This window comes from Mesoplodon mirus, assembly GCF_964341445.2.
Source record: "Mesoplodon mirus genome assembly, chromosome: 1".
In the NCBI taxonomy this organism is placed as follows: Eukaryota; Metazoa; Chordata; class Mammalia; order Artiodactyla; family Ziphiidae; genus Mesoplodon; species Mesoplodon mirus.
Window position 1 is genome coordinate 70850876 of NC_138976.1, and position 24472 is coordinate 70875347.

At 39.3% G+C, this 24472-nt stretch overlaps 1 protein-coding gene across 2 annotated transcripts in view; it reads left to right on the plus strand.

The window, feature by feature from the left end:
- The window catches only part of ERMP1 (endoplasmic reticulum metallopeptidase 1), a 52236-nt gene that overhangs the window by 17195 nt on the left and 10569 nt on the right, over positions 1-24472 (plus strand). For both annotated transcript variants that reach the window (XM_082615453.1, XM_082615454.1), the window contains 9 exons: positions 362-508; positions 1206-1298; positions 3732-3944; positions 4805-5025; positions 8015-8189; positions 8593-8783; positions 12736-12888; positions 15232-15434; positions 16010-16125. In XM_082615453.1, coding sequence (XP_082471579.1) covers positions 362-508; positions 1206-1298; positions 3732-3944; positions 4805-5025; positions 8015-8189; positions 8593-8783; positions 12736-12888; positions 15232-15434; positions 16010-16125 — 1512 coding nt within the window. The remainder of the gene's footprint in view (positions 1-361; positions 509-1205; positions 1299-3731; positions 3945-4804; positions 5026-8014; positions 8190-8592; positions 8784-12735; positions 12889-15231; positions 15435-16009; positions 16126-24472) is intronic.

Here is a 24472-nt window from a genome sequence, read left to right on the forward strand (position 1 = left end):
CCATGGCTCACGGGCCCAGCCGCTCTGCGGCATGTGGAATCTTCCCGGACCAGGGCACGAACCCGTGTCCCCTGCATCGGCAGGTGGACTCTCAGCCACTGTGCCACCAGGGAAGCCCTAGTGCTGTTATTTTATAATTAAAAGCAATTTTGTTTTCTTAAAGGTTATTTTTCATTCTAAAAAGTCATACACATTTATCAAAGAAATGTTGGAAAATACAGAAAATAGGATTTAAAAAAACAAACTCTTGACCTATCTCCCCAAATCACCACAGTAACTATTTTAGGTGTGTTTAAAAAATTACTATATTAAAAATATTTACCAGATTAACCTTGTATTGTGTTGTCGTGTTTCATTTCAGGTCCTGAAAATCCTTGGTTGGTCCAAGCTTATGTTTCAGCAGCTAAACACCCTTTTGCTTCCGTGGTGGCTCAGGAGGTTTTCCAGAGTGGAATCATTCCTTCAGATACTGACTTTCGTATCTACAGGGATTTTGGGAACATTCCAGGTATTCTGTCAGTCATTACGGGCTTTTTTGTGACAATGATTAATCAAAAACAAGTTTTACATGTTGGAAGTTTGTGGGTGAGCAGCATTTTCTGAGAGCAAATTCTCTATGTGAAAACTGCATATTTTGACTTACTGAAGGAGAGATCCTGATAGTTTCTTTTTCTTTTAAACTCCAGTCTAATTTAAATGCTTCCCTTTTCTAGAACATGTCATCTTTGCCCACAGTGTGACAGAACAGGGGAGAACTGGTTAGCACTTCATTCCCAAAATATGGTAATAGATCCTTCAGGGATCTTTTTCATTGTTATCTTGCTTTGCCAATTGCCCTGGGGACTCGTACAGCTTATTTGAAGTTAAAATTTGGCTCTGGCCTGACAAGGATGTAGATGGCAAAGTTTTGATGACCTCCCGTGCTCAATATTCCTACCCCTGCTGTGTGAATTGTAATGCCCCAGTCATTATGTATTGAATTATGTACCATACCATAACTATTGGTTCTGTGAGAATTTGGAATAGAATTTACATCATGCATTCATGAATGTGACAAAGCAATCATATCACTGCTTTTTTTTCAGGAATTTAATACATTAAATTAATAATTTAATTTAATAAATTAGTAAATTTAATACATTAAACAAATAGGCCTAAAGTAAGGTTGATCTTTAAAATGACTTTTTTTTTTCTGTATGTCTTAGGAATAGACTTAGCTTTTATTGAGAATGGATACATTTATCACACCAAGTATGACACAGCGGACAGAATTCTAACAGATTCCATTCAGCGAGCAGGTTGGTATTCTAATTTAGACCTTTTTTTTTTTTTTTTTCGCGGTACGCGGGCCTCTCACTGTTGTGGCCTCTCCCGTTGCGGAGCACAGGCTCCGGACACGCAGGCTCAGCGGCCATGGCTCACGGGCCCAGCCGCTCCATGGTATATGGGATCTTCCCGGACCGGGGCAGGAACCGTGTCCTCTTCATCAGCAGGCGGACTCTCAACCACTGCGCCATCAGGAAAGCCCGTAATTTAGACTTTTGATATTAAGATGGAATACTATGGATGACCTGTAAACCTATAAATATTCTGTGTCCTGTGCATTAGGGAGGCAGTGTATGGTGTAAATGAGGTGGGGCTTTGGAGTTAGATGAGGCTTTGAATTTTAGCCTTGAAATCTAGTTTAGCAGTTAAGAACATAAGACTATTCATTATGAGGAATTTGAAAGGGTCTTGACCCAGGGTTATGGTCAGATTGCTGAGTGATGAGGGTGTAGCCAAAATGGAAGCTATACATTGGAGGTGGTACAAGCACATGTTTGGGCAACTTGCCCAGGTCTGGAAAAGTTACATTGATCCAAGGTTGAGTGGTGAGGGCCAGTGAGTAGGTTATAGGACAGGTGTCAGGACAAGGGGCAAGGGAGTTAAAGTGTTTTCCAGAGAGATCTATAGTAGTCAGGGGAGGTGAGTCTGTTGCTGAGCCTTAAAAAGAGTTGGTGGGATTTGGCACAGTGGAAAAGAGAGGATGTCCCAAGTAAGAGCACAGCACGAGTACGGTGTGTTTGTGTATGAGGGGCTGTTGGTGAGTAGATTGTCAGAGAATGGAGGTTGCATTTTCAGAAATAGAGGGAAATGAGGTATAAGTGTATAGGGTAGAGAAAATTGTAGAAAGCTTTAAAAATCAGCAAGAAGTTGCTGTAGGAATGAGGAATCATTAAAGGCCTGAGTACATGAATGAATGTTGGTTTAAAATGCTGTCAGTCTGGTGATGCAGTGTGGAGCGGATGGTGGAGACGGGGAGAGAGCCAGGAGTCAGGGCTGTTCCAACAGTAATTTTCGTGTGGAATAGTAAAGGACCTAGACTGGGGTGTTGACCAAAGACAGAAGTGAAAGCAAGGGGATAGAAAATTAGGTATATTTTGAATGTAAATTCAACAAAACTTGACAGATTAGATAGAAGGGGCAGCAAGGGGCAGCATCAGGCCTAGCTGGCTGGGGGAGAGATGATGCCATTGACCATTATGGGAACATGGGAAGGAGGCCCCCATCCAGAGCAGTCATGAAGAGGGGAAGGAGACTGAAGTCTGTCAGATGTAAGACGGAGGGTGTCTGTGAACTGACCAGATGAAAATATAGATACACTGTTAGAGCTCATGACAGAACTGGGTTTCTGGGTTTGGAAATTAAAGGCATAGAGAAAACCACAGAAGTATGGAGAATGGAAATGGTTTTTGGAAGAGGGAAGCAAAGGTAGAGGACTAAACTTGAGCTTTGAGGAAGACACATTCTAAGGTGTGACAGAAGAGCCAATGAAAGAAATCCCACAGTAAGACAGAGGTGGTGTCTTCAGTGGAAAGAGAAAGTCAGTGGGATGAGCAGCAGGAAGAAATGCCAGTCATTCATGTCTTCTTGTAATTCTTCATTATTAAGTTCAAACTCATTTAGTCATTGATTGATATAACAGATATTTGTGACAACATCTGATGTGCCAGATTCTGCCTGATAATGACTCTCCCAGCTCTCCGGCTTCATTGCTGAATACTCTCTCTACTCATTCCGGACTTTTTTTCCACCCTGTATTTGGAACTTGCCCTCCTCAGGGCCTTCATCTACACAGATGAACAGTCTCAGTCTGGAGAATCTCTCCCCCGATGTAGCTCCTGTCCATCCTTTAGCTGTAAATTTCACTTCCTCGAGTGCTTCCCTGACTTCTCAAACTCCATTAGTCTCCCGTGATATGTTTTTAGGGGACTCTCTCCTTCTTATTTCTTTTTTTAATTGGGATATCATTGACATTCCTTATTAATTCTTAACACACGTGTAATAACTTGTTTGGTGTTTGTGAGCTTCATGAGCTTCTTGGTTCCCCACTGAATTTCTGGTATCTAGAGCAGTGTCTGCTACATTAAATATATATTAAACGAAGAAGGACTAAGAAACAGCCACTGGGTTTGTCAACAGCGAGGGTAGAATTGATCAGGGAGTAGCTGTAATAAATAGAAGAGAAAAGATGAAGACCAGGTCACTGAGCTTTGAAGTGGAGAGGAAACAAGAGTAGGGGGCATGGACCTTAACTGAGATATTTAGTAAGAAAAGTGGGGGAGAGCAGTAGGATGGTAGAAAGCTATTTCTGTTCACAGTCTTTCTAGGTATTTCTTTACTCCAACAGTGGATGGTTTATTCAACTTTGTTACCTTTTTTTTTTTTTTCTTTTTTTTTTTTACTAATAGGTGACAACATTTTAGCAGTTCTTAAATATCTAGCTACATCTGATATGTTGGCGGCTTCTTCTAAGTATCAACATGGAAACATGGTCTTCTTTGATGTGCTTGGCCTGTTTGTCATTGCCTACCCCTCTCGTGTTGGCTTGATAATTAACTACATGGTGGTAATGGCTGTTGCTTTATACCTGGGAAAGAAATTATTGCAGCCCCAAAATAAGAGTAAGTATTTTCCTTTAAAACTACAGGACTGGCACGGGTATGGAATTTGCCTGAAGTTTTTTAGTCACTTTGCTTATATCTTTCCAAGAAGTTAAAAATCTTAAGAAAAATAACATTTGATTTATACTGTTGTAAGAAATTTGTAAATGAATATCAGGTTGATATGCTCATTATACTTTTAGTCGTGGGAAGCAGGAAATTTTTATGTACTTATGCACTTCATAAAAGTACCACAAAAGCTTGTGGAAAATGGTTTGTAAAGATTGACTTTTAGTGAAGAGTCCCATTAAAAAGTCTTGTCCACACTACAGACCAATAGCACACTGTTCTGGAGTATAAATGAGCTTCTTCTGGTTAAATTGGTCTCCTTCTCTATGTTTTGTACTCTAAGTTGGTGTGTGCTGTTATCAGATAAAATATTTAGCAGCAATTTAAATACTCATTTATCACTGGTTATTTTCTCATGCTACTTCTATTCCTGTGTTAGCTTCTTTTAGTAAGATTCTATATGGAACTTTGCCTTCCATTTCTGCTGTTATTTCAATACACAAAGCATCCCAAAGGTGATGAAGATTAAGACGACCCACTTTTCTAGCCAGGAATATATCTGAACTACTCCTGAAGACTTATCTCTTTGAGTCTTTTTACGCACGGACTCTGAGTAGATGTCAATACTTGAATCTTATTCACTGATACTTATCCTGTGTAGTGTTTAACAAACCTTACCCCTAGGAAACTTCAGTATTTTCATTTACAATGGTGAATTTTGTTTTAATGTTTGCTCCTTTAATTCTACTGACTGGTTATGAAATTGATTTGATAAAGACGGTGATCTCTACTTTTTGTTTTCTCTCTATTAGCTGCTACCTACACAAAGGACTTCTTCTGTGGACTTGGCATCACTCTGATAAGCTGGTTTATTAGCTTGGTTACAGTTCTCATTATAGCAGTGTTCATCTCTCTTATTGGACAGTCTCTCTCATGGTATAACCACTTCTACGTCTCCGTTTGTCTGTATGGAACTGCAGCTGTTGCCAAAATAATATTCATACATACCCTCGCAAAAAGATTTCATTATGTGGTAAGTGTTGGGCATATTTATTGACTTCTTTTTGCTGCCTTCTAGGACTGGAGACAAACTCAGGTGGGTGTTCCTTGTGATTGGCCTTTTGAGCTGTCAAAGATTGTTTGGCATGGCTATAGATAATTGACTCCCAGATCTGTGTTGACTTTCTGGAGGGCTTCTCATTCTGAGGGTAGCAGACTTCAAATGAGGTTATAAAGCTGCAAACAGTTTGGGGTGTTGGTGACAGCAAGGTATGTTAGCATAGCCTTTTGCCTCTCCTGACTCTGGGGTTTTTGTAACCATGCTCTTTAATCTACCAGACTTTCTTGGGATCACCCAATTATTTATATTTGAATAGCTCTGTTTTCCACTGGACTGTAAGCTCCTTGAGGGCATGGATTGTTTTGTTCATTGTCCCCTGTGCTTAGGCAGTGTCTGAAACAGCACTAACACACAGTAAGTGTTTGCTGTGTGAATGAACGTTGCATTTAAAGCTGCGCTTCAAGTTTTCAGTTTCCTTCACTTTTTTTTTTTTTTTTAACTTTTATGTTGTTGATGCAGATTCTGTCAGCGCTGCCTTTGTGGTCTGGGGGTTATACTGACATACTGCTAAGGAGAATAAAGTGAGGTAGATAGGGTTCCAAAATGATTTATGCTGACTTAGAGAATATAGCCATATTGTTATGGTTTCAACTGTATACCATTGTATTTTGTTTGGTAAAAACAAAATTAGGTATTAGGGTTATGAGATAATAGGACTAAAAATAAATTACAGTGAGAGAGCAAGCTGTGGTTTCTGATTTTCTAAGAGAGTTAAAGGGAAAATCTTTCTTAGTTCCGTCATTTTCAAGACGGCCAGTGTACACCTGTTTTTTCGGGTTGTACTGCTGGGGATTAGAATGGAGACATGGAAGACTATAATACAGCATCCTTTCACAAGGATGCCTTTGGTACCTGAACCTTGGTCTCAGCTTCAGTTCATGTTGGGATATGATCTGAGGAGCCCTTCTGTGTTTTAGGCCCTATTGAAGAAAGGTTCTTTGAGATTAGCCATCTATTTATGGTTGAGCCAATGCTTGTATCTTAGTGGCTTCTGTCTCCAAAAGAGTTATACCATGGGGCTCAATTTCACATGCTTATTCTTAGTGCAATGGTATGTAACCAGTCAGAGCGTGGCTGACTGTCGTTGATACGGCATTGGGGTACAGTAGAGGGTAAGACAGAAATGCTTAGTAAAGTTCTATTTACTTTGACTGATTTCAGTTGTCTGATTACAAAACTTCGGGCTGAAGGCACAATGTAAAGAATAGTGTGTTTTATTTTCATTTCACAAATGGTCTTTGAGTATCCAGTGGGCTTCCATGCTAAGGCCTGGTACAGAGATTCAGGACATAGTCTTTTTCTTTGAGGAGCTCACAGTTTCATTTGGGGATGAAATGATGGGGAAGCCACGGGTTTCAGTACATTGGGACGAAGTGAAGTAGAGTGATATATTCACAGTGCTGTAGGAATATAGGGCCAGGAGAGATGAAATTTGTTTGTGGAAGTCAGGAAGGCTTCATGAAGGAGGTGGTGACATTTGAACTGGGTTTTTGAAGCCTGAGTAGAAGTGTGCCAGATAGAGAACAGGTTGATGGGCAAAGGTGGGAATGTACAAGATGCATTTGGCTCACAGTCAATAAAAAGTTCAGTGTGGTGAAGATGAGGTTGAGAGGATAATAACTGGGAAAGTAGGCCAGGGTGAAGTTGGAGCATGACCCTAAAAATCAGTGGGGCCACAATTTAAAATTTCTAAGCAGGATATTGAGTGCGAGAATTTGTGATTTAGTAGGAACACACTGGTAACAGTGTATGGAATGGATTGGAAGGGGCAGAGGGATGATAGAGGCCGGGAGAGGGGAGCCAGGTCGGAGGGGTGTTTGGACTTGGGTACAACGTGGGAACAATGTGGAAACAGTGTCAGTTATTACAGTCTTCATTGTTGAGATCTTTGTTTTTAAATATCTGGGTGGAATTTGGCTTCAAATTGAATCCTAAGAATTATTTTATTCTTTTTAAAGACCATGACTCTTGATTAACAGTGTTGAACATCTAATTATTTAATGATGATAGCCTATCTTTCATTGTCCAAAGGAGGTTTGTCAAGTGAACTTTAACTTGTTTTGAAAACATGTGACCAACTCTTTTGAGCTCTTGAATTAGGGACCCTTATAAGAAACATGCCCTGGACTATACAGAAATGAGAAGGCAGAGGAGAGAGAAAAGCTTAAATATACCTATTTCCATTTTGGTATTTCTGCACTAAAATTATAACTTTCATGTTTACATTAATAGAATCGCTGGTGCAGATGTTAAAATGTATTAAGTTCATATGGCAACTTTCTTCTGAAGAACTCAAGGTGCTGCACAGGAATCCTCAGACTTCAGAGCTCAAAACATGTAGATCAAATTTTATAACGTGAAACCACCAGGAATCCAGGATGGGGGCAAAGTTGTGCTACAAGACCAGTTGGAGATAGAAAAGACTCAGGCATCAAGCAAACAAACCCCGTGGCTGTGTGCTCTAAAGGTTCTGCAGTTCCCAAGCCGTGCTGTGGGTGGCGCTGCAGCTGCCGTCACATAGGTCATTTCTCCAGTTTGCTTGACATTCCTTGTAAGTTGCATGAATAAAAGAGCTTACAGAGGTGAATGTTTTTAGAAGAGTCCTTTCTTCTATTTTAGAACATTTCCAAAGGTCTTTCAGCCCGGTGGAGGGAGAGCACAGATTATATACAAGTAATGATGTTTTTACCCCATCTTGTTAAATTCCTCTTTCCTGTGCAGTAATTTGAATTTATTACTTTATTATAGGAGGTAGCTTTGTCAGTGTTTACTTTAAAGTTTAAAGGATAGGCCCTGCTCCAAACAAAATATAGCTTTTTGGAGCAGTGGAAGCTACACTACAATAGAAGATCTTTATGAATGGCCCACGAATGAGACGACTTGTATATTTTCTTTCTTTCAGAATGCCAGTGACCAGTATCTGGGAGAAGTATTTTTTGACGTCTCTCTGTTTGTGCACTGTGGGTTCCTTACAGCTCTCACTTACCAAGGGCTCTGCTCGGCATTTATTAGCGCTATCTGGGTGGCATTCCCGTTGCTCACAAAGCTTTGCGTGCACAAGGACTTTAAGCGGCATGGTAGGGTATTTTTGGTTGTGATACAAATGGGGAATACCTTAAAATACATAAGATAAGGCTTCCAGGGACTATTTCCATATTTGATCTTTTTGGGTAGGCTTTCTAAATTGTTGCTGTTTTTTTTTTTTAACTTTCAGATCACACAGATTTTTATCTTACACCTTATACCTACCCCATCATTCTCACGTAAATGAGCACATGCTAATATATTACATATTTTGTTTTCTTATTTGTATTCTACCCTAAGTCAAAGTATTTTCTCTCACTAAGATAACATGTACCAAAAGGGCAAGAGTCAGAGCTAACCTAATTTCTGTTAGGTGCGAAGGTGTACCAGGACTATAAAAAGCTGTTATCTCACTGGAGAATTTCAGAGATATGTTTTCTTTCTCTTTTTCTGTAGGTGCAGGAGGAAAATTTATTGCCTTTTACCTTTTGGGGATGTTTATTCCTTATCTTTATGCATTGTACCTCATCTGGGCCGTATTTGAGATGTTTACCCCTATCCTTGGGAGGAGTGGTTCGGAAATTCCACCTGATGTTGTGCTGGCTTCTATTTTGGCTGGTTGTACAATGATCCTCTCATCCTATTTTGTAAGGAAAAAAAAATTTTTTTAATTCCCTTCTTCATTTTATATATAAATACATGATGAGTTTTGCCATGCTAGATCCTGTGAAATAGTGTTGATTCTACTCTTAAGCAAAATAAATGGTGAATGACTCTGCATGTTGTGGGTTCGGTATGGGCAGAAAATGTAGAAGTGGGGGGTTTGTTGTTATTTTTGCTTCCTCATCCTCCCAAATCCTCTGATTTTACTTCTTTTCAAATAGCTTTCAAACTACCTGAATTTGAGTGTGTGGAACGAATACCAAGTGAGATTGGTAGAGATTGCTTGGTGGTGAAGTTTTAGAGTGTGTTTTGAATTTACTAATTAGAGGCAGATGTTAATAAATACGTGGTAGTTTCATTGGTGCTGTTAGAGCTAGTGAAGGAAGACTAATTCTGATGAGGAGTTTTCCCTTGTCGTTCACCTGCCTTGCTGCTGGCGCAGCCAAGGTCACTGATCGAGTCTGTGTCCTTGAGTGACATACACTTATGACACCCAAACATGCCTTCCTTTACCAAGTAATGAATACGTGTTACATACAGGCCTTGTCATTTTACTGTATCAGTGTTCTGCCCTCACAGGGAGAGTCCTACCTGTGCCATCCCTGCTTCTCCTCCCTGGCACTCTCCCGAGGGAAGAAAAGACATGATGCAGCTCCAGGTAGAGTTCTGCCCTTGGCGTGGTGTCAGCACTTTCCAGGACTCAGACCTGGCTGCTCTGTTTTGTGGCGCTTTTCATTGCAGTCCCTAAGAGTAAGAAGTATTTATTGAATACCTGTAGGTACACTCTGGGATTTGAGGCTAGGGTACCAAATAGAAAAAGTAGCTATGACTATTATAGCTCTTTCCTTCATAGAGAGAATAGTGAGCTTTTTCACACTGATATAGTAAAGGGCATCTCATGTGGGGACTAGGGTCTAGGGACAGCAGATAAAAGTACCACGTGCATGGTCAGCGCTGTCCATGGAAGTCCCTTAAATAGCAAATAAATAGCTGTATGTGTGACTGCATATACAGCCCTGTAGAGTAATTCTTATGCACGCTATTGTTTGAGATCAGCTGTACTAGTTCTGAAAGAAATCTGAGCATTGCAGCCATTTTACTTTTATGATTTAGTCCTTACTGGTATTTGCAGGGATAGATGGAAAATTCTAAAATGTTCTTTGTTGCCTTCAGGGTTTACTTCTTTTGGTTTTAATATTAAGCCCTTACATCCTCTGTATATCTTTTTTTTTTTTTTTTTTTTTTTTTTTGCGGTACGCGGGCCTCTCACTGCTGTGGCCTCTCCCACTGCGGAGCACAGGCTGCGGACGCGCAGCCTCAGCGGCCGCGGCTCACGGGCCCAGCCACTCCGCAGCATGTGGGATCTTCCCGGACCGGGGCACGAACCCGCGTCCCCTGCATCGGCAGGCGGACCCCCAACCACTGCGCCACTGGGGAAGCCCTCCTCTGTATATCTTAATAGATGGTTTGCTGTTGTGAGGACTAAAGGAGATGTAGTTTCATCACATGTAGATTAGGTTGTAATCTAGAATCACCCAAGTTATGAACTGGACCCCCCCCGCCCCCTGCAGTGTATTTAAATCATAGTCAATGAATGAAAGCTATTGATGCTCATAAAAGATCAGAATGTGGGGCATTTCAGTTCTGTTCCATAGGGAAGGGGACAAAATGAACCCTGAAAACTTCACTGTGGAAATTGAAAATGACCCCAAAAGCATGGAAATCTTGGAAACCATAAGCAAGTAGATTAAAGTTTATTACCTTCTAAATTACTTTTAGAGAGTGGCTCTTGGAATACTTTAATGTTCATTATAATGTGAAATAACTCTGCTTCCCTTTGATGCTGTGGGTTATCATTCTCTTCGGTATTTTCTTATTTATATGTAGCTGTGCTACAGATAGTGGCTTTTTAATAGAGTGAGACTTTTCTCCTTGGGTAATGGAGAATTGAACCACAATGCACACTTCAGAGAGCTTGTCTTTTAGTCCTTGGGGATTTATTAAATATATTCGCTAGGAAGCAATTAAATTGCTGTCAAATGATCGGTTAACAGGTTTCCTGGGGTTACCCTGTGCTGGGGCCATCATGGTTGTATTGATTAAATGAGACTGCTGATAGGAGCAGGATCAGGAGGAGATTCTCAGAAACAGAGAAAGAGCCAGTGCACACGGGACACTTCACAGTCCCTTTTCATGCTTCTCTTCATTTTATTTCACACCCATTTCGGAACCTAGAGTGATATCAGATGTAACATTTAAGACAAAAGACAGTAAAATTTAATACAGTGGGATCCAAACACACTGTCACTGAGGCCATTCTCTTCTTCCTTCTCTCCCACTCTCTGATCACCTTCTCATTTATCACCATTACCAAACCTCTTCCAGAAAGTGGGTGGAAGAGGCAGAAGAAGAGCCTCATGACCCGGAGAAGAGAAAATTACGGATGTGGAAACTGTAGCTTAACCGGAAGTTGTAGGACAACTTTGGGTAGCAACAGGGTTGAGAATGGCAGGAACCACAGCATTATGACAGGGAGGTTTTATTTGGACCCAAACGACTCTGTATACCTAATCTTAACCAGTCTCCCAGTGGAGGCGAAACTCGTTACTTGGCAGGATATTTGACCCTGTTCTAAGGAGCCACATTTTAAATATTGTGACTGTCAGGAGAGCGAGGGACGGACAGGGTAACAAATTGTGTTTGGCTGACTCACTGCCATAAATCCTTGGGTACTCTGTCTTATTTCTGTCCTTCAGTGTAAAAACATTAAGATCTTCGACTTAAGACCAGTACTGTTTTGCTGGAGATTACCCTGGTTGGCATATTGTTACACTGTAGATATAAAATCTCTTAGTTTCATATAGTAGAGTGTATGGTAGGTTATGAATATCTGCTTAATTTTTCATTTTCATCTCAGTAAAAATATTTTCACATTTATGTTCTTCACTTTTCTACTTATTGACCCTGGAGGGTGGGCAATAAGGGGGAGAAGGCAAAAGGGGGAGCAGGGACTAGGTCATTGTTTCTCAAAGTGGCTCCTTCAGAACCCCTAAGGGATCTGTGGACATATTCTATAATCATGTGTCCCCCACAATTTTTAATTCAGTGATTTTATTACAATTAAAACATTACTATAAGCATATGTCGGACTTCCTGGATGCCCATCTTGAGACTGAGCCACTTGCTTTTCCTGCCCTAGTTCAGATTTGTTATTTCGATTGTGTTGGCCTTGGTTAACTCTGCAGTGACAAGGGCAGAATTACCTTTTTTCCCTGCTTTCAATTTTCATAGTTTTTTTGGGTTTTTTCCAAGTGAACTATAAGTTGATTTACAATATTGTGTTAGTCTCAGGTGCAGAATTACTTTTATTGCAGTTTTTCCTTATGTGCAGGCCCACAGGCAGAGTCTTGAAGGTGCATCTAAAAGATGAATCCAGCACATAGGCACATTATGAAAGCATTATTAGAACTTGAGTTTTGTTGAAATAGGCCTGCTTACTTGCTTAAAAGCTTACCTCTGGTTCTTTAATAAAAGCCTGATGTCATGATGTTTGGTACAGTTAAATAGTGTCTGCTGTGCAGTTAACTTACAGGGTTTGATAGAATCGGAACTAAAATAAGGTCACGGTTTGACTGATGGTGGATGTACATCCTCTAGGCTCTTGGCTGAGCAGAGACACTGTCTCAGTTTCCTTTTTCCCTCTTACTGTCTGGCTGCCTGTCAGAAAGGCACCATCATGCAGATAGGGGCATCTCTCATTTATTTAGGCTTGTGATGGAAATCCCTTATAATTAGTGCTTTGTGTACTGGGAGTTGGAGTATGGTAGCACATGCTGATACATGTCCTTTATTATCTGTCTGACAACACCTGTTACAAAGTAAAGTCAGTAAAGCCACCTTTCTGCCAATGGTAATTTTTCTATTTTTGTGTTTTAGATTAACTTCATCTACCTTGCCAAAAGCACAAAAAGAACTATACTAACTTTAACTTTGGTATGTACAATCGCATTCCTCCTTGTTTGCAGTGGAACTTTTTTCCCATACAGCTCCAACCCTGCCAGTCCAAAGCCAAAGAGAGTGTTTCTTCAGGTAAGAGGGATTCTGCGTGAGCTATTTGAGATCCTGGAGAGGAAAGGCTTATGGTGTTTTGAGCTTACTAGTCAACAGTGAAGCTCGAAACACATAGTGACTTTTCTACCGTTGACCTGTTAGTTGTACCTCGACTATTTTGTGTAAGGCAGTGAGGAAAAGACCATCAAGAGGCATTCTTATCAGCTAGAAACACTTCTCCTAAGAGCCTGAATTCGGAAATGTCTGCTTGTTGTTCTTATTACTGTTCAAATTACAAAAATGTACCTACTTGGAAAAACGAGAGCAAATATGTATCATGGAATAATGAGCAGTCAGAAGTACAGATTGTAAAATTGTCTGGGGGCTGAGTAAAAATACGACCTCCTGTCAACTGGCAAAATGAAACAGATTCTTTAAAATGCGATAAGATTGATCTTAGGTAATGTTCAAGGTAATGTGATAGTGAAAATATAATAACTTAGATATTAATAAAATGAGATTTAGAAATTTCTTAGATTTCAGGTTTTTCTGCAAACTTTTTAGAGCTGGTGTGAAACAGGAAAAAAATTTAAGTCACCTTATTTCCAGTCTTCCTCTCTGTTAGAGGGAATGGAGTGGCCAAACAGAAAAGCCAACAGTCATAACCTACATAATTATTCAAGGACTTGAGTAAGTAGTAATAATATATTTGAACTTAAATATGAGAGAGGAGATTTTGAGAAAGAGCCAACTATTCCTTGTTTTTGTTTCCAGTCCTGTAGGACACAGTGATACATTTTATGTGACAGATTTTACAGTCACATCAGTAGTCATTAGGAAAAGCTAGATTTTTATTTTTTTATTTATTTTTATTTATTTATTTTTTGCGGTACGCGGGTCTCTCACTGCCGTGGCCTCTCCCGTTGTGGAGCACAGGCTCCGGACGCACAGGCCCAGCAGCCACGGCTCATGGGCCCAGCCGCTCCGCGGCACATGGGATCCTCCCGGACCGGAGCACGAACCCACGTCCCCTGCATCGGCAGGCGGACTCCCAACCACTGCGCCACCAGGGAAGCCCTAGATTTTTATTTTTAAAAACTCCTTTTTTGATTTGTTTTGTGGTTCTCTTCTTCCCCAGTGCCAGAAGTTGACAAACTTTTCCTATAAAGGGCCAGACAATAAATATTTTAGGCTCTGCCAGCCATGTGGTCTCTGTTGCAGCTACTCTGTTTCTACAGAGTGAAAGGAGCCATAGACGATACCTGCAGATGAATGTGGCCATGTTTTAATAAAGCTTTATTTATAAAAATGGCAGTGGGCCATTTGGCCTGTGGGCTGTGGTTTACCCCTGCCCTTTGCAATCCTTTTTCTTTTCCTATTTGATATTCTTCAGGCTGGTTTCCGTTGTTAATAGAGCTTTTCCAGATGGAGCATGGTGCCTTTTCATAGAATTCTGTTAGGCACAGGTCTGTCATCTAGTGGTGAGCTGTGATTCCTATTTTTCTCTGCACATCAATTAGCATGTAACACCCCGAAAGGGAAATGTGTGTGTATTTCTTTTAGAATGTATTTAAGTCCTTTCAGGACTTTTAGGAGTTCTAGTTTTCATGTCTTTTATATCTGAAATAGTAGGTTTTCAGAAAAATTTTATATGAAATTTAAATATAGAAATATATTTGTAAGAAATAATAAAGTAATCATGTGAGTATCTATTGAGTTTAAAAGATCATTACCTGTACCGTAGAAAACCTCAGTATTCCCTTCTTGCTCCCAACTCTTTTGCTCCTCTCCCTCTTACCACCCCCCAAAGTACTATCTTAAAGGTTGGAGTTAATCATTATTTTACCACATATGTTTTAATTGCTAAACAACAACATATAGTTTTGCCTGTTTTTGAGCTTCTTACAGGTAAAGCCACACCATATACTCTTCGGTGGTTTGCTTCTTATTGCCCAACAGCATGTCAGAGTCTTCCAGGTTGATTTGTGTCACTGTAGTTCGTTATTTTTCATTGCTGAATAGACTTCTGTCATAGGATGATGCCCCAGTTTATTTGCCCATTCTACTGTTAATGGACATTTGGGTTGTTTCCAGTTTTTGCTAATATGGACAATGCTGAACCAACACTTTTGTACCTTGCAAGAGTTTCTCTAAGGTCCATATTCAGGAGTGGAGTTGCTGACTTGAAGGCTTATGCGCATGTTAACTTTATTAGGTAATCTAAGCAGTCTCCTAAAGTGATTGTGCCAGTGGTGGGTTCCTGTTGCTCAGTAGCCTCATCATTTCTTGGTATTGTCAGTTAGTCATTTTTGTTAATCTGGGGTGGGGATGTGGGTGAAGGAGTTCACACAGTAGTTTCCTCATTAGTCTTGTTCTTTTCAGCATATGACTAGAACATTTCATGACTTGGATGGAAACGTAGTTAAACGAGACTCTGGAATATGGATCAACGGGTTTGATTATACCGGAATGTCTCACATAACACCTCACATTCCCGAGATCAACGATACCATCCGAGCTCCCTGTGAGGAGAACGCACCCCTATGTGGTTTCCCTTGGTATCTTCCAGTGCACTTTCTCATCAGGTTGGTTCATTACTTTTCTGCTTTTAGTTGGGGGTTAGTTTGTTCTCAAGTCCTATCAGTGTATCAGTACTTTATTATTTAAACTGGTTAACACAGAAGTTGAGTGCTGTTTATACTATTTTTTTTTAAATAACACTACAAAAGTTGTATTTCTTTGTGGGATAAAGCACTCAGAAGTTTTTTATTCTCCCCCAAATTTTGCTTTTTCAAATTAGGAAGTCTTTCCTCTAGAAAGCTGAATAGTTAGAAAGTGTAGCCCTCTTAACTGGTCTAACAGATAGCAAGCAGCTAAGCATCAATTTCAAATTGTTTTATTTCTGGGAAGTTTTTATGGTTTGGCAGTGAAGGAATGGATGAGAAGAAACAGGATGGGTAGTGGAATCAAGATCACCTAGGATCCTTGTTCTTAACTTTGGGAAGGTTTTATTACACAATAACCTGGGCCTCAGAGAAACTGACATTGTTTATCATATTCATCAGTTTATGTGTTTATTATATTCTGAGCACTTCCATGAATTATAGCTCAAAATCAACTAATAAAGCAAACTGAATATTGAAGTTACCTTTCCAAATAGGAAAAACTGGTATCTTCCTGCCCCAGAAGTTTCTCCAAAAGAACCTGCTCATTTCAGACTTGTATCCAAAGAACAGACACCCTGGGATTCTGTAAAGCTGACCTTTGAAGCAACAGGTAAGTCATATGATAGATTTTTCTTCTCTGTCACTTCTTAAAAATTTTAATACGCATGTATATTTTTTCCTCAAATATATAATAGTGACCAGCAACTTAGGAAGAACTTGGTGTTTTTTAAAGCAATTGAAGCTGGTTATGATTTTTAAAAGAAAATTTAATAGACTTTATTTTTTAGAGTAGTTTTAAGTTTACGGAAAAATTGACCAGAAAGTAGACATTTCCCTATTGTTCCCTCTACCCCCCAGCTTCCCTTATTATCCCTTTTGCATTAAGTGTGGTACATTTCTTTTAATTGATGAGCCTACATTGATACATTATTATTAACTAAAGTCCTTAGTTTACATTAGACTTAGTTCACTCTTTGTGTTGTTTAGTTCTATGGGTTTTGACAGATGCATATTGTCATGTATCTACCATTACAGTATCATACAGAGTAGATTCACTGCCCTCAAATCCCGTCTCCATTTATTCACCCCTCTCTCCTCCCTCCCTCTGGCAACCACTGATCTTTTTACTGTCTCCATCGTTTTGCCTTTTCCAGAATATCATATAGCTGGAATTACACTTTGTAGCCTTTTCGGATTGGCTTCTTTTGTTTAGTAATTTTCACTTAAGGTGCCTTTATGTCTTTTAATGGCTTGATAGCTCATTTCTTTTTATTGCTGTGATTGTACCACAGTTTGTTTATCTTCTGATCTACTGAGGAACATCTTGGTTGCATAACTTTTTGGCAGTTATGAATAAAGCTTCTATACACATTTGTGTGCAGATTTTTGTGTAAAATAAGTTTTCAACTCATTTGGATAAATATCTAGGAGTGCAACTGCTGGACTGTATATAGTAAGCTTATATTTACCTTTGTAAGAAACTGCCGAAGTGTCTTCCAAAGGCAGTATGAATTCCCACCAGCAATGAATGTGAGTTCCTGTTGCTCTTCATTCTCACCAGCATTTGGTGCTGCTAGTCTTTTGGATTTTAGCCATTCTTCTTCTTTTTATTTTTAATTTTTAAATTTTATTTATTTTTCTATACAGCAAGTTCTTTAGTCATCCATTTTATACACATCAGTGTATACATGTCAATCCCAATCTCCCAATTCATCACACCACCACCACCACCCCCTCGTGGCTTTCCCCACTTGGTGTCCATACATTATTTATTCTCTACATCTGTGTCTCAATTTCTGCCCTGCAAACCGGTTCATCTGTACCATTTTTCTAGGTTCCACATATATGGGTTAATATACGATATTTGTTTTTCTCTTTCTTAACTTCACTCTGTATGACAGTCTCTAGATCCATCCACGTCTCTACAAATGACCCAATTTCGTTCCGTTCTATGGCTGAGTAATATTCCATCATATATATGTTCCGCATCTTCTTTATCCATTCGTCTGTCCATGGGCATTTAGGTTGCTTCCATGACCTGGCTATTGTAAATAGTGCTGCAGTGAACATTGGGGTGCATGTGTCTTTTTCAATTATGATTTTCTTTGGATATATGCCCAGTAGTGGGATTGCTGGGTCATATGGTAATTCTATTTTTAGTTTTTTAAGGAACCTCCATACTGTTCTCCATAGTGGCTGTATCAGTTTACATTCCCACCACCAACAGTGAAAGAGGGTTCCTTTTCTCCACACCCTCTCCAGCATTTGTTGTTTGTAGATTTTTCTGATGATGCCCATTCTAACTGGTGTGAGGTGACACCTCATTGTAGTTTTGATTTGCATGTCTCTAATAATTAGTGATGTTGAGCAGCTTTTCATGTGCTTCTTGGACATCTGTATGTCTTCTTTGGAGAAATGTCTATTTAGGTCTTCTGCCCATTTTTGGATTGGGTTTTTTTTTTAAATATTGAGCTGCATGAGCTATTTATATATGTTGGAGATTAATCCTTTGTACGTTGATTCGTTTGCAAATATTTTCTCCTATTCTGTGGGTTGTCTTTTCCTCGTTTGTAGTTTCTTTTGCTTTGCAAAAGCTTTTAAGTTTCATTAGGTCCCATTTGTTTATTTTTGTTTTTATTTCCATTACTGTAGGAGGTGGATCAAAAAAGATCTTGCTGTGATTTATGTCAAAGAGTGTTCTTCCTACGTTTTCCTCTAAGAGTTTTATAGTGTCCGGTCTCACATTTAGGTCTCTAATCCATTTTGGGTTTATTTTTGTGTATGGTGTTAGGAAGTGTTCTAATTTAATTCTTTTACATGTAGCTGTCCAGTTTTCCCAGCACCACTTATTGAAGAGACTGTATTTTCTCCATTGTATATCCTTGCCTCCTTTGTCATAGAGTAGTTGACCATAGGTGCGTGGGTTTATCTCTGGGCTTTCTATCCTGTTCCATTGATCTGTATTTCTGTTTTTGTGCCAGTACCATATTGTCTTGATTACTGTAGCTGTGTAGTATAATCTGAAGTCAGGGAGCCTGATTCCTCCAGCTCCGTTTTATTCCCTCAAGACTGCTTTGGTTTTTTGGGGTCTTTTCTGTCTCCATAGAAATTTTAAGATTATTTGTTCTAGTTCTGTAAAAAATGTCATTGGTAATTTGATAGGGATTGCATTGAATCTGAAGATTACTTTGGGTAGTATAGTCATTTTCATAATATTGATTCTTCCAATCCAAGAACATGGTATATCTCTCCATCTGTTGGTATCTTTAATTTCTTTCATCGTGTCTTATAGTTTTCTGCATACAGGTCTTTTGCCTCCCTACGTAGGTTTATTCCTAGGTATTATATTCTTTTTATTTATTTATTTATTTATTTATTTAAAATTTTTTTTAATTTTTTGCCTTATAACAAATTTAATGAGTTATACATATACATATGTTTCCATATCCCCTCCCTTTTGCGTCTCCCTCCCACCCTCCCTATCCCACCCCTCCAGGCGGTCACAAGGCACCGAGCTGATCTCCCTGTGCTATGCGGCTGCTTCCCACTAGCTATCTACCTTACGTTTGGTAGTGTATATATGTCCATGCCGCTCTTCCACTTTGTCACAGCTTACCCTTCCCCCTCCCCATATCCTCAAGTCCATTCTCTAGTAGGTCTGTGTCTTTATTCCTGTCTTACCCCTATGTTCTTCATGACATTTTTTTTTCTTAAATTCCATATATATGTGTTAGCATACAGTATTTGTCTTTCTCTTTCTGACTTACTTCACTCTGTATGACAGACTCTAGGTCTATCCACCTCATTACAAATAGCTCAATTTCATTTCTTTTTATGGCTGAGTAATATTCCATTGTATATATGTGCCACATCTTCTTTATCCATTCATCCGATGATGGACACTTAGGTTGTTTCCATCTCCGGGCTAGGTATTATATTCTTTTTGTTGCAATGGTAAATGGGAATGTTTCCTTAATTTCTCTTTCAGATTTTTCATCATTAGTACATAGGAATGCAAGAGATTTCTGTGCATTAATTTTGTATCCTGCAATTTTACCAAATTCATTGATTACCAAATTCATTGATTAGCTCTAGTAGTTTTCTGGTGGCATCTTTAGGATTCTCTATGTATGTATCATGTCATCTGCAAACAATGACAGTTTTACTTCTTCTTTTCTAATCTGGATTCCTTTTATTTCTTTTTCTTTTCTGATTGTCGTGGCTAGGACTTCCAAAACTATGTTGAATAATAGTGGTGAGAGTGAATATCCTTGTCTTCTTACTGATCTTAGAGGAAATGCTTTCAGTTTTTCACCATTGAGAATTATGTTTGTTGTGGGTTTGTCGTATATGGCCTTTATTATATTAGGTAGGTTCCATCTTTGCCCACTTTCTGTAGTTTTTATCATAAATGGGTGTTGAATTTTGTCAAAAGCTTTTTCTGCATCTGTTGAGATGATCATATAGTTCTTCTTCAATTTGTTAACATGGTGTATCACATTGACTGATTTGCATATACTGAAGAACGCTTGCATCCCTGGGATAAATCCCACTTGATCATGGTGTATGATCCTTTTAATGTGTTGTTGATTCTGTTTGCTAGTATTTTGTTGAGGATTTTTGCATTTATATTCATCAGTGATAGTGGTCTGTAATTATCTTTTTTTGTAGTATCTTTGTCTGATTTTGGCATCAGGGTGATGGTGGTCACATAGAATGAGTTTGGGAGTGTTCCTTTCTCTGCAATTTTTTGGAAGAGTTTGAGAAGGATGGGTGTTAGCTCTTCTCTAAATTTTTGATAGAATTCACCTGTGAAGCCATCTGGTCCTGGACTTTTGTTTGTTGGAAAATTTTTAATCACAGTTTCAATCTCATTACTTGTGACTGGTCTGTTCATATTTTCCATTTCTTCCTGGTTCAGTCTTGGAAGGTTATACCTTTCCAAGAATTTGTCCGTTTCTTCCAGGTTGTCCATTTTATTGGCATAGAGTTGCTTGTAGTAATCTCTCATGATCCTTTGTATTTCTGCAGTGTCTGATGTAACTTCTCCTTTTTCATTTCTAATTTTATTGATTTGAGTCCTCTCCCTCTTTTTCTTAATGAGTCTGGCTAATGGTTTATCAATTTTGTTTATCTTCTCAAAAAACCAGCTTTTAGTTCTATTGATCTTTGCTACTGTTTTGTTTCTATTTCATTTATTTCTGCTCTGATCTTTATGATTTCTTTCCTTCTGCTAACTTTGGGTTTTATTTGTTCTTCTCTCTCGAGTTCCTTTAGGTGTAAGGTTACATTGTTTATTTGAGATTTTTCTTGTTTCTTGAGGTAGGCTTGTATTGCTATAAACTTCCCTCTTAGAACTTCCTTTGCTGCATCCCATAGGTTTTGGATCATTGTGTTTTCATTGTTACTTGACTCTAGGTATTTTTCGATTTCCTCTTTGATTTCTTCAGTGATCTCTTGGCTATTTAGTAACGTATCGTTTAGCCTCCATGTGTTTGTGGTTTTTACGTGTTTTTCCCTGTAATTGATTTCTAATCTCATAGCATTGTTGTCAGAAAAGATGCTTGAAATGATTTCAATTTTCTTAAATTTACTTAGGCTTGATTTATTACCCAAGATGTGATTTATCCTGGAGAATGTTCTGTGCGCACTGGAGAAGAAAGTGTGATCTGCTGCTTTTGGATGGAATGTCCTATAAATATCAATTAAATCTTTCTGGTCTATTGTGTCACTTAAAGCTTGTGCTTCCTTATTTTCTGTTTGGATGATCTGTCCATTGGTGTAAGTGAGGTGTTAAAGTCCCCCACTATTATTGTGTTACTGTCGATTTGCTGTTTTAGAGCTGTTAGCAGTTGCCTTATGTATTGAGGTGCTCCTATGTTGGGTGCATACATATTTATAATTGTTATATCTTCTTCTTGGATTGATCCCTTGATCATTTTGTAGTGTCCTTCCTTGCCTCTTGTAATATTATTTTAAAGTCTATTTTATCTGATATGAGTATTGCTCCTCCAGCTTTCTTTTGATTTCCATTTGCATGGAATATCTTTTTCCATCCCCTCACTTTCAGTCTGTATATGTCCCTAGGTCTGAAGTGGGTCTCTTGTAGACAGCATATATATGGGTCTTGTTTTTGTATCCATTCAGCAAGCCTGTGTCTTTTGGTTGGAGCATTTAATCCATTCATGTTTAAGGTAATTATCGATATGTATGTTCCTATTACCATTTTCTTAATTGTTTTGGGTTTGTTTTTGTAGGTCCTTTTCTTCCCTTGTGTTTCCCACTTAGAGAAGTTCCTTTAGCATTTGTTGTAGAGCTGGCTTGGTGGTGCTGAATTCTCTTAGCTTTTGGTTGTCTGTAAAGCTTTTGATTTCTCCATCAAATCTGAATGAGATCCTTGCTGGGTAGAGTAATCTTGGTTGTAGGTTCTCTCCTTTCATCACTTTAAATATGTCATGCCACTCCCTTCTGACTTGTAGAGTTTCTGCTGAGAAATCAGGTGTTAACGTTATGGGAGTTCCCTTCTTGTTATTTGTTGTTTTTCCCTTGCTGCTTTCAATAATTTTTCTTTTGTCTTTAATTTTTGCCAATTTGATTATTATGTGTCTCGGGGTGTTTCTCCTTGGGTTTATCCTGTATGGGACTCTCTGCACTTCCCGGACTTGGGTGGCTATTTCCTTTCCCGTGTTAGGGAAGTTTTTGACTATAATCTCTTCAGATATTTTCTCGGGTCCTTTTTCTCTCTCTTCTCCTTCTGGGACCCCTATAATGCGAATGTTGTTGTGTTTAATGTTGTCCCAGAGGTCTCTTAGGCTGTCTTCATTTCTTTTCATTCTTTATTCTGTTCCACAGCAGTGAATTCCACCTTTCTGTCTTCCAGGTCACTTATCCGTTCTTCTGCCTCAGTTATTCTGCTATTGATTCCTTCTAGTGTAGTTCTCATTTCAGTTACTGTATTGTTCATCTCTGTTTGTTTGTTCTTTAGTTCTTCTAGATCTTTGTTAAACATTTCTTGCATCTTCTCAACCTTTGCCTCCATTCTTTTTCCGAGGTCCTGGATCATCTTCACTATCATTATTCTGAATTCTTTTTCTGAAAGGTTGCCTATCTCCACTTTTAGTTGTTTTCCTGGGGTTTTATCTTGTTCCTTCATCTGGTACGTAGCCCTCAGCCTTTTCATCTTGTCTTTCTGTGAATGTGGTTTTTGTCCCACAGGCTGCAGGACTGTAGTTCTTCTTGCTTCTGCTGTTTGCTGTCTGGTGGATGAGGCTATGTAAGAGGCTTGTGCAAGTTTCCTGATGGGAGGGACTGGTGGTGGGTAGAGCTGGCTGTTGCTCTGGTGGGCAGAGCTCAGTAAAACTAATCCGCTTGTCTGCTGATGGGCGGGGCTGGGTTCCCTCCCTGTTGGTTGTTTGGCCTGAGGCGACCCAACACTGGAGGCTACCTGGGCTCTTTGGTGGGGCTAATGGCAGACTCTCGGAGGGCTCACATCAAGGAGTACTTCCCAGAACTTCTGCTGCCAGTGTCCTTGTGCTCACGGTGAGACACAGTCACTCCCTGCCTCTGCAGAAGACCCTCCAACACTAGCAGGTAGGTCTGGTTCAGTCTCCCGTGGGGGTCACTGCTCCTTCCCCTGGGTCCCAATGCGCACACTACTTTGTGTGTGCCCTCCAAGAGTGGAGTCTCTGTTTCCCCCAGTCCTGTCGAAGTCCTGCAGTCAAATCTCGCTAGCCTTCAAAGTCTGATTCTCTAGGAATTCCTCCTCCTGTTGTCGGACCCCCAGGTTGGGAAGCCTGACGTGGGACTCAGAACCTTCACTCCAGTGGGTGGACTTCTGTGGTATAAGTGTTCTCCAGTTTGTGAGTCACCCACCCAGCAGTTATGGGATTTGATTTTATTGTGATTGCGCCTCTCCTACCATCTCATTGTGGCTTCTCCTTTGTCTTTGGATGTGGGGTGTCCTTTTTGGTGAGTTCCAGTGTCCTCCTGTTGATGACTGTTCAGCAGTTAGCCGTGACCCCGGTGCTCTCACAAGAGGGAGTGAGAACATGTCCTTCTACTCCGCCATCTTGAACCAATCTCGGATTTTAGCCATTCTTATAGATACGTAGTGGTATCTTATTACTTTTTTAATTTGCAATTCCCTAATGACATATGATGTTGAGCAGCTTTTCATACTTATTTGCCATCTGTATAACTTCTTTGGAAAGGTGTCTATTTGGATCTTTTTGTCTGTTTATTAATTTTGTTTTCTTGTTGAGATTTAAGAGTTTTTTGTATATATGGGTATAAGTCCTTTATCATGTGTTTTGCAAATATTTTCTCCCAGTTTGCCTTGTATTTTCATATCTTAACAGTGTTTTTCATACAGCATAAATAAGTGTTTTAATTTATTGAAGTCCAACTTAATCACTTTTGTTTTATGGAACACGCTTTTGGTGTTGTGTCTAAAAATCATTGCCAAACCCAGGGTGTCTAGATTTTCTCTGATGTTACCTTCTAGAAGTTTTAAAATTCTGCCTTTTACACTTAGGTGTGTGATATATTTTGAATTAATTTTTGTGAAAGGTATAAGTTCTGTGTCTAGATTCATGTTTTTTTGCATGTGGATTTCCAGTTGTTCCAGTACCATTTGTTGAAGACTATCCTGTCTCCACTGAGTTGCCTTTCTTTCTTTGTCAAAGATCAGTTGACTATATTTGTGTGGGGCTATTTCTGGGCTCTGTATTTTGTTCTACTCATCTATTTCTCTGTTCGTTTCCCATTACTGCACTGTCTTGATCTCTTTAGCTTTATAGTATTTCTTGAAGTTGGGTATATCAGTCTTCCGACTTTCTCTTCAGTATACTGATTATTGCTTGTCTTTTGTCTTTCCATATATCAGTTTGTCAATACCCATAAAATAACTTTTTGGGATTTTGATTGGAATTGCATTGAACCTGTGGATCGATCACGTT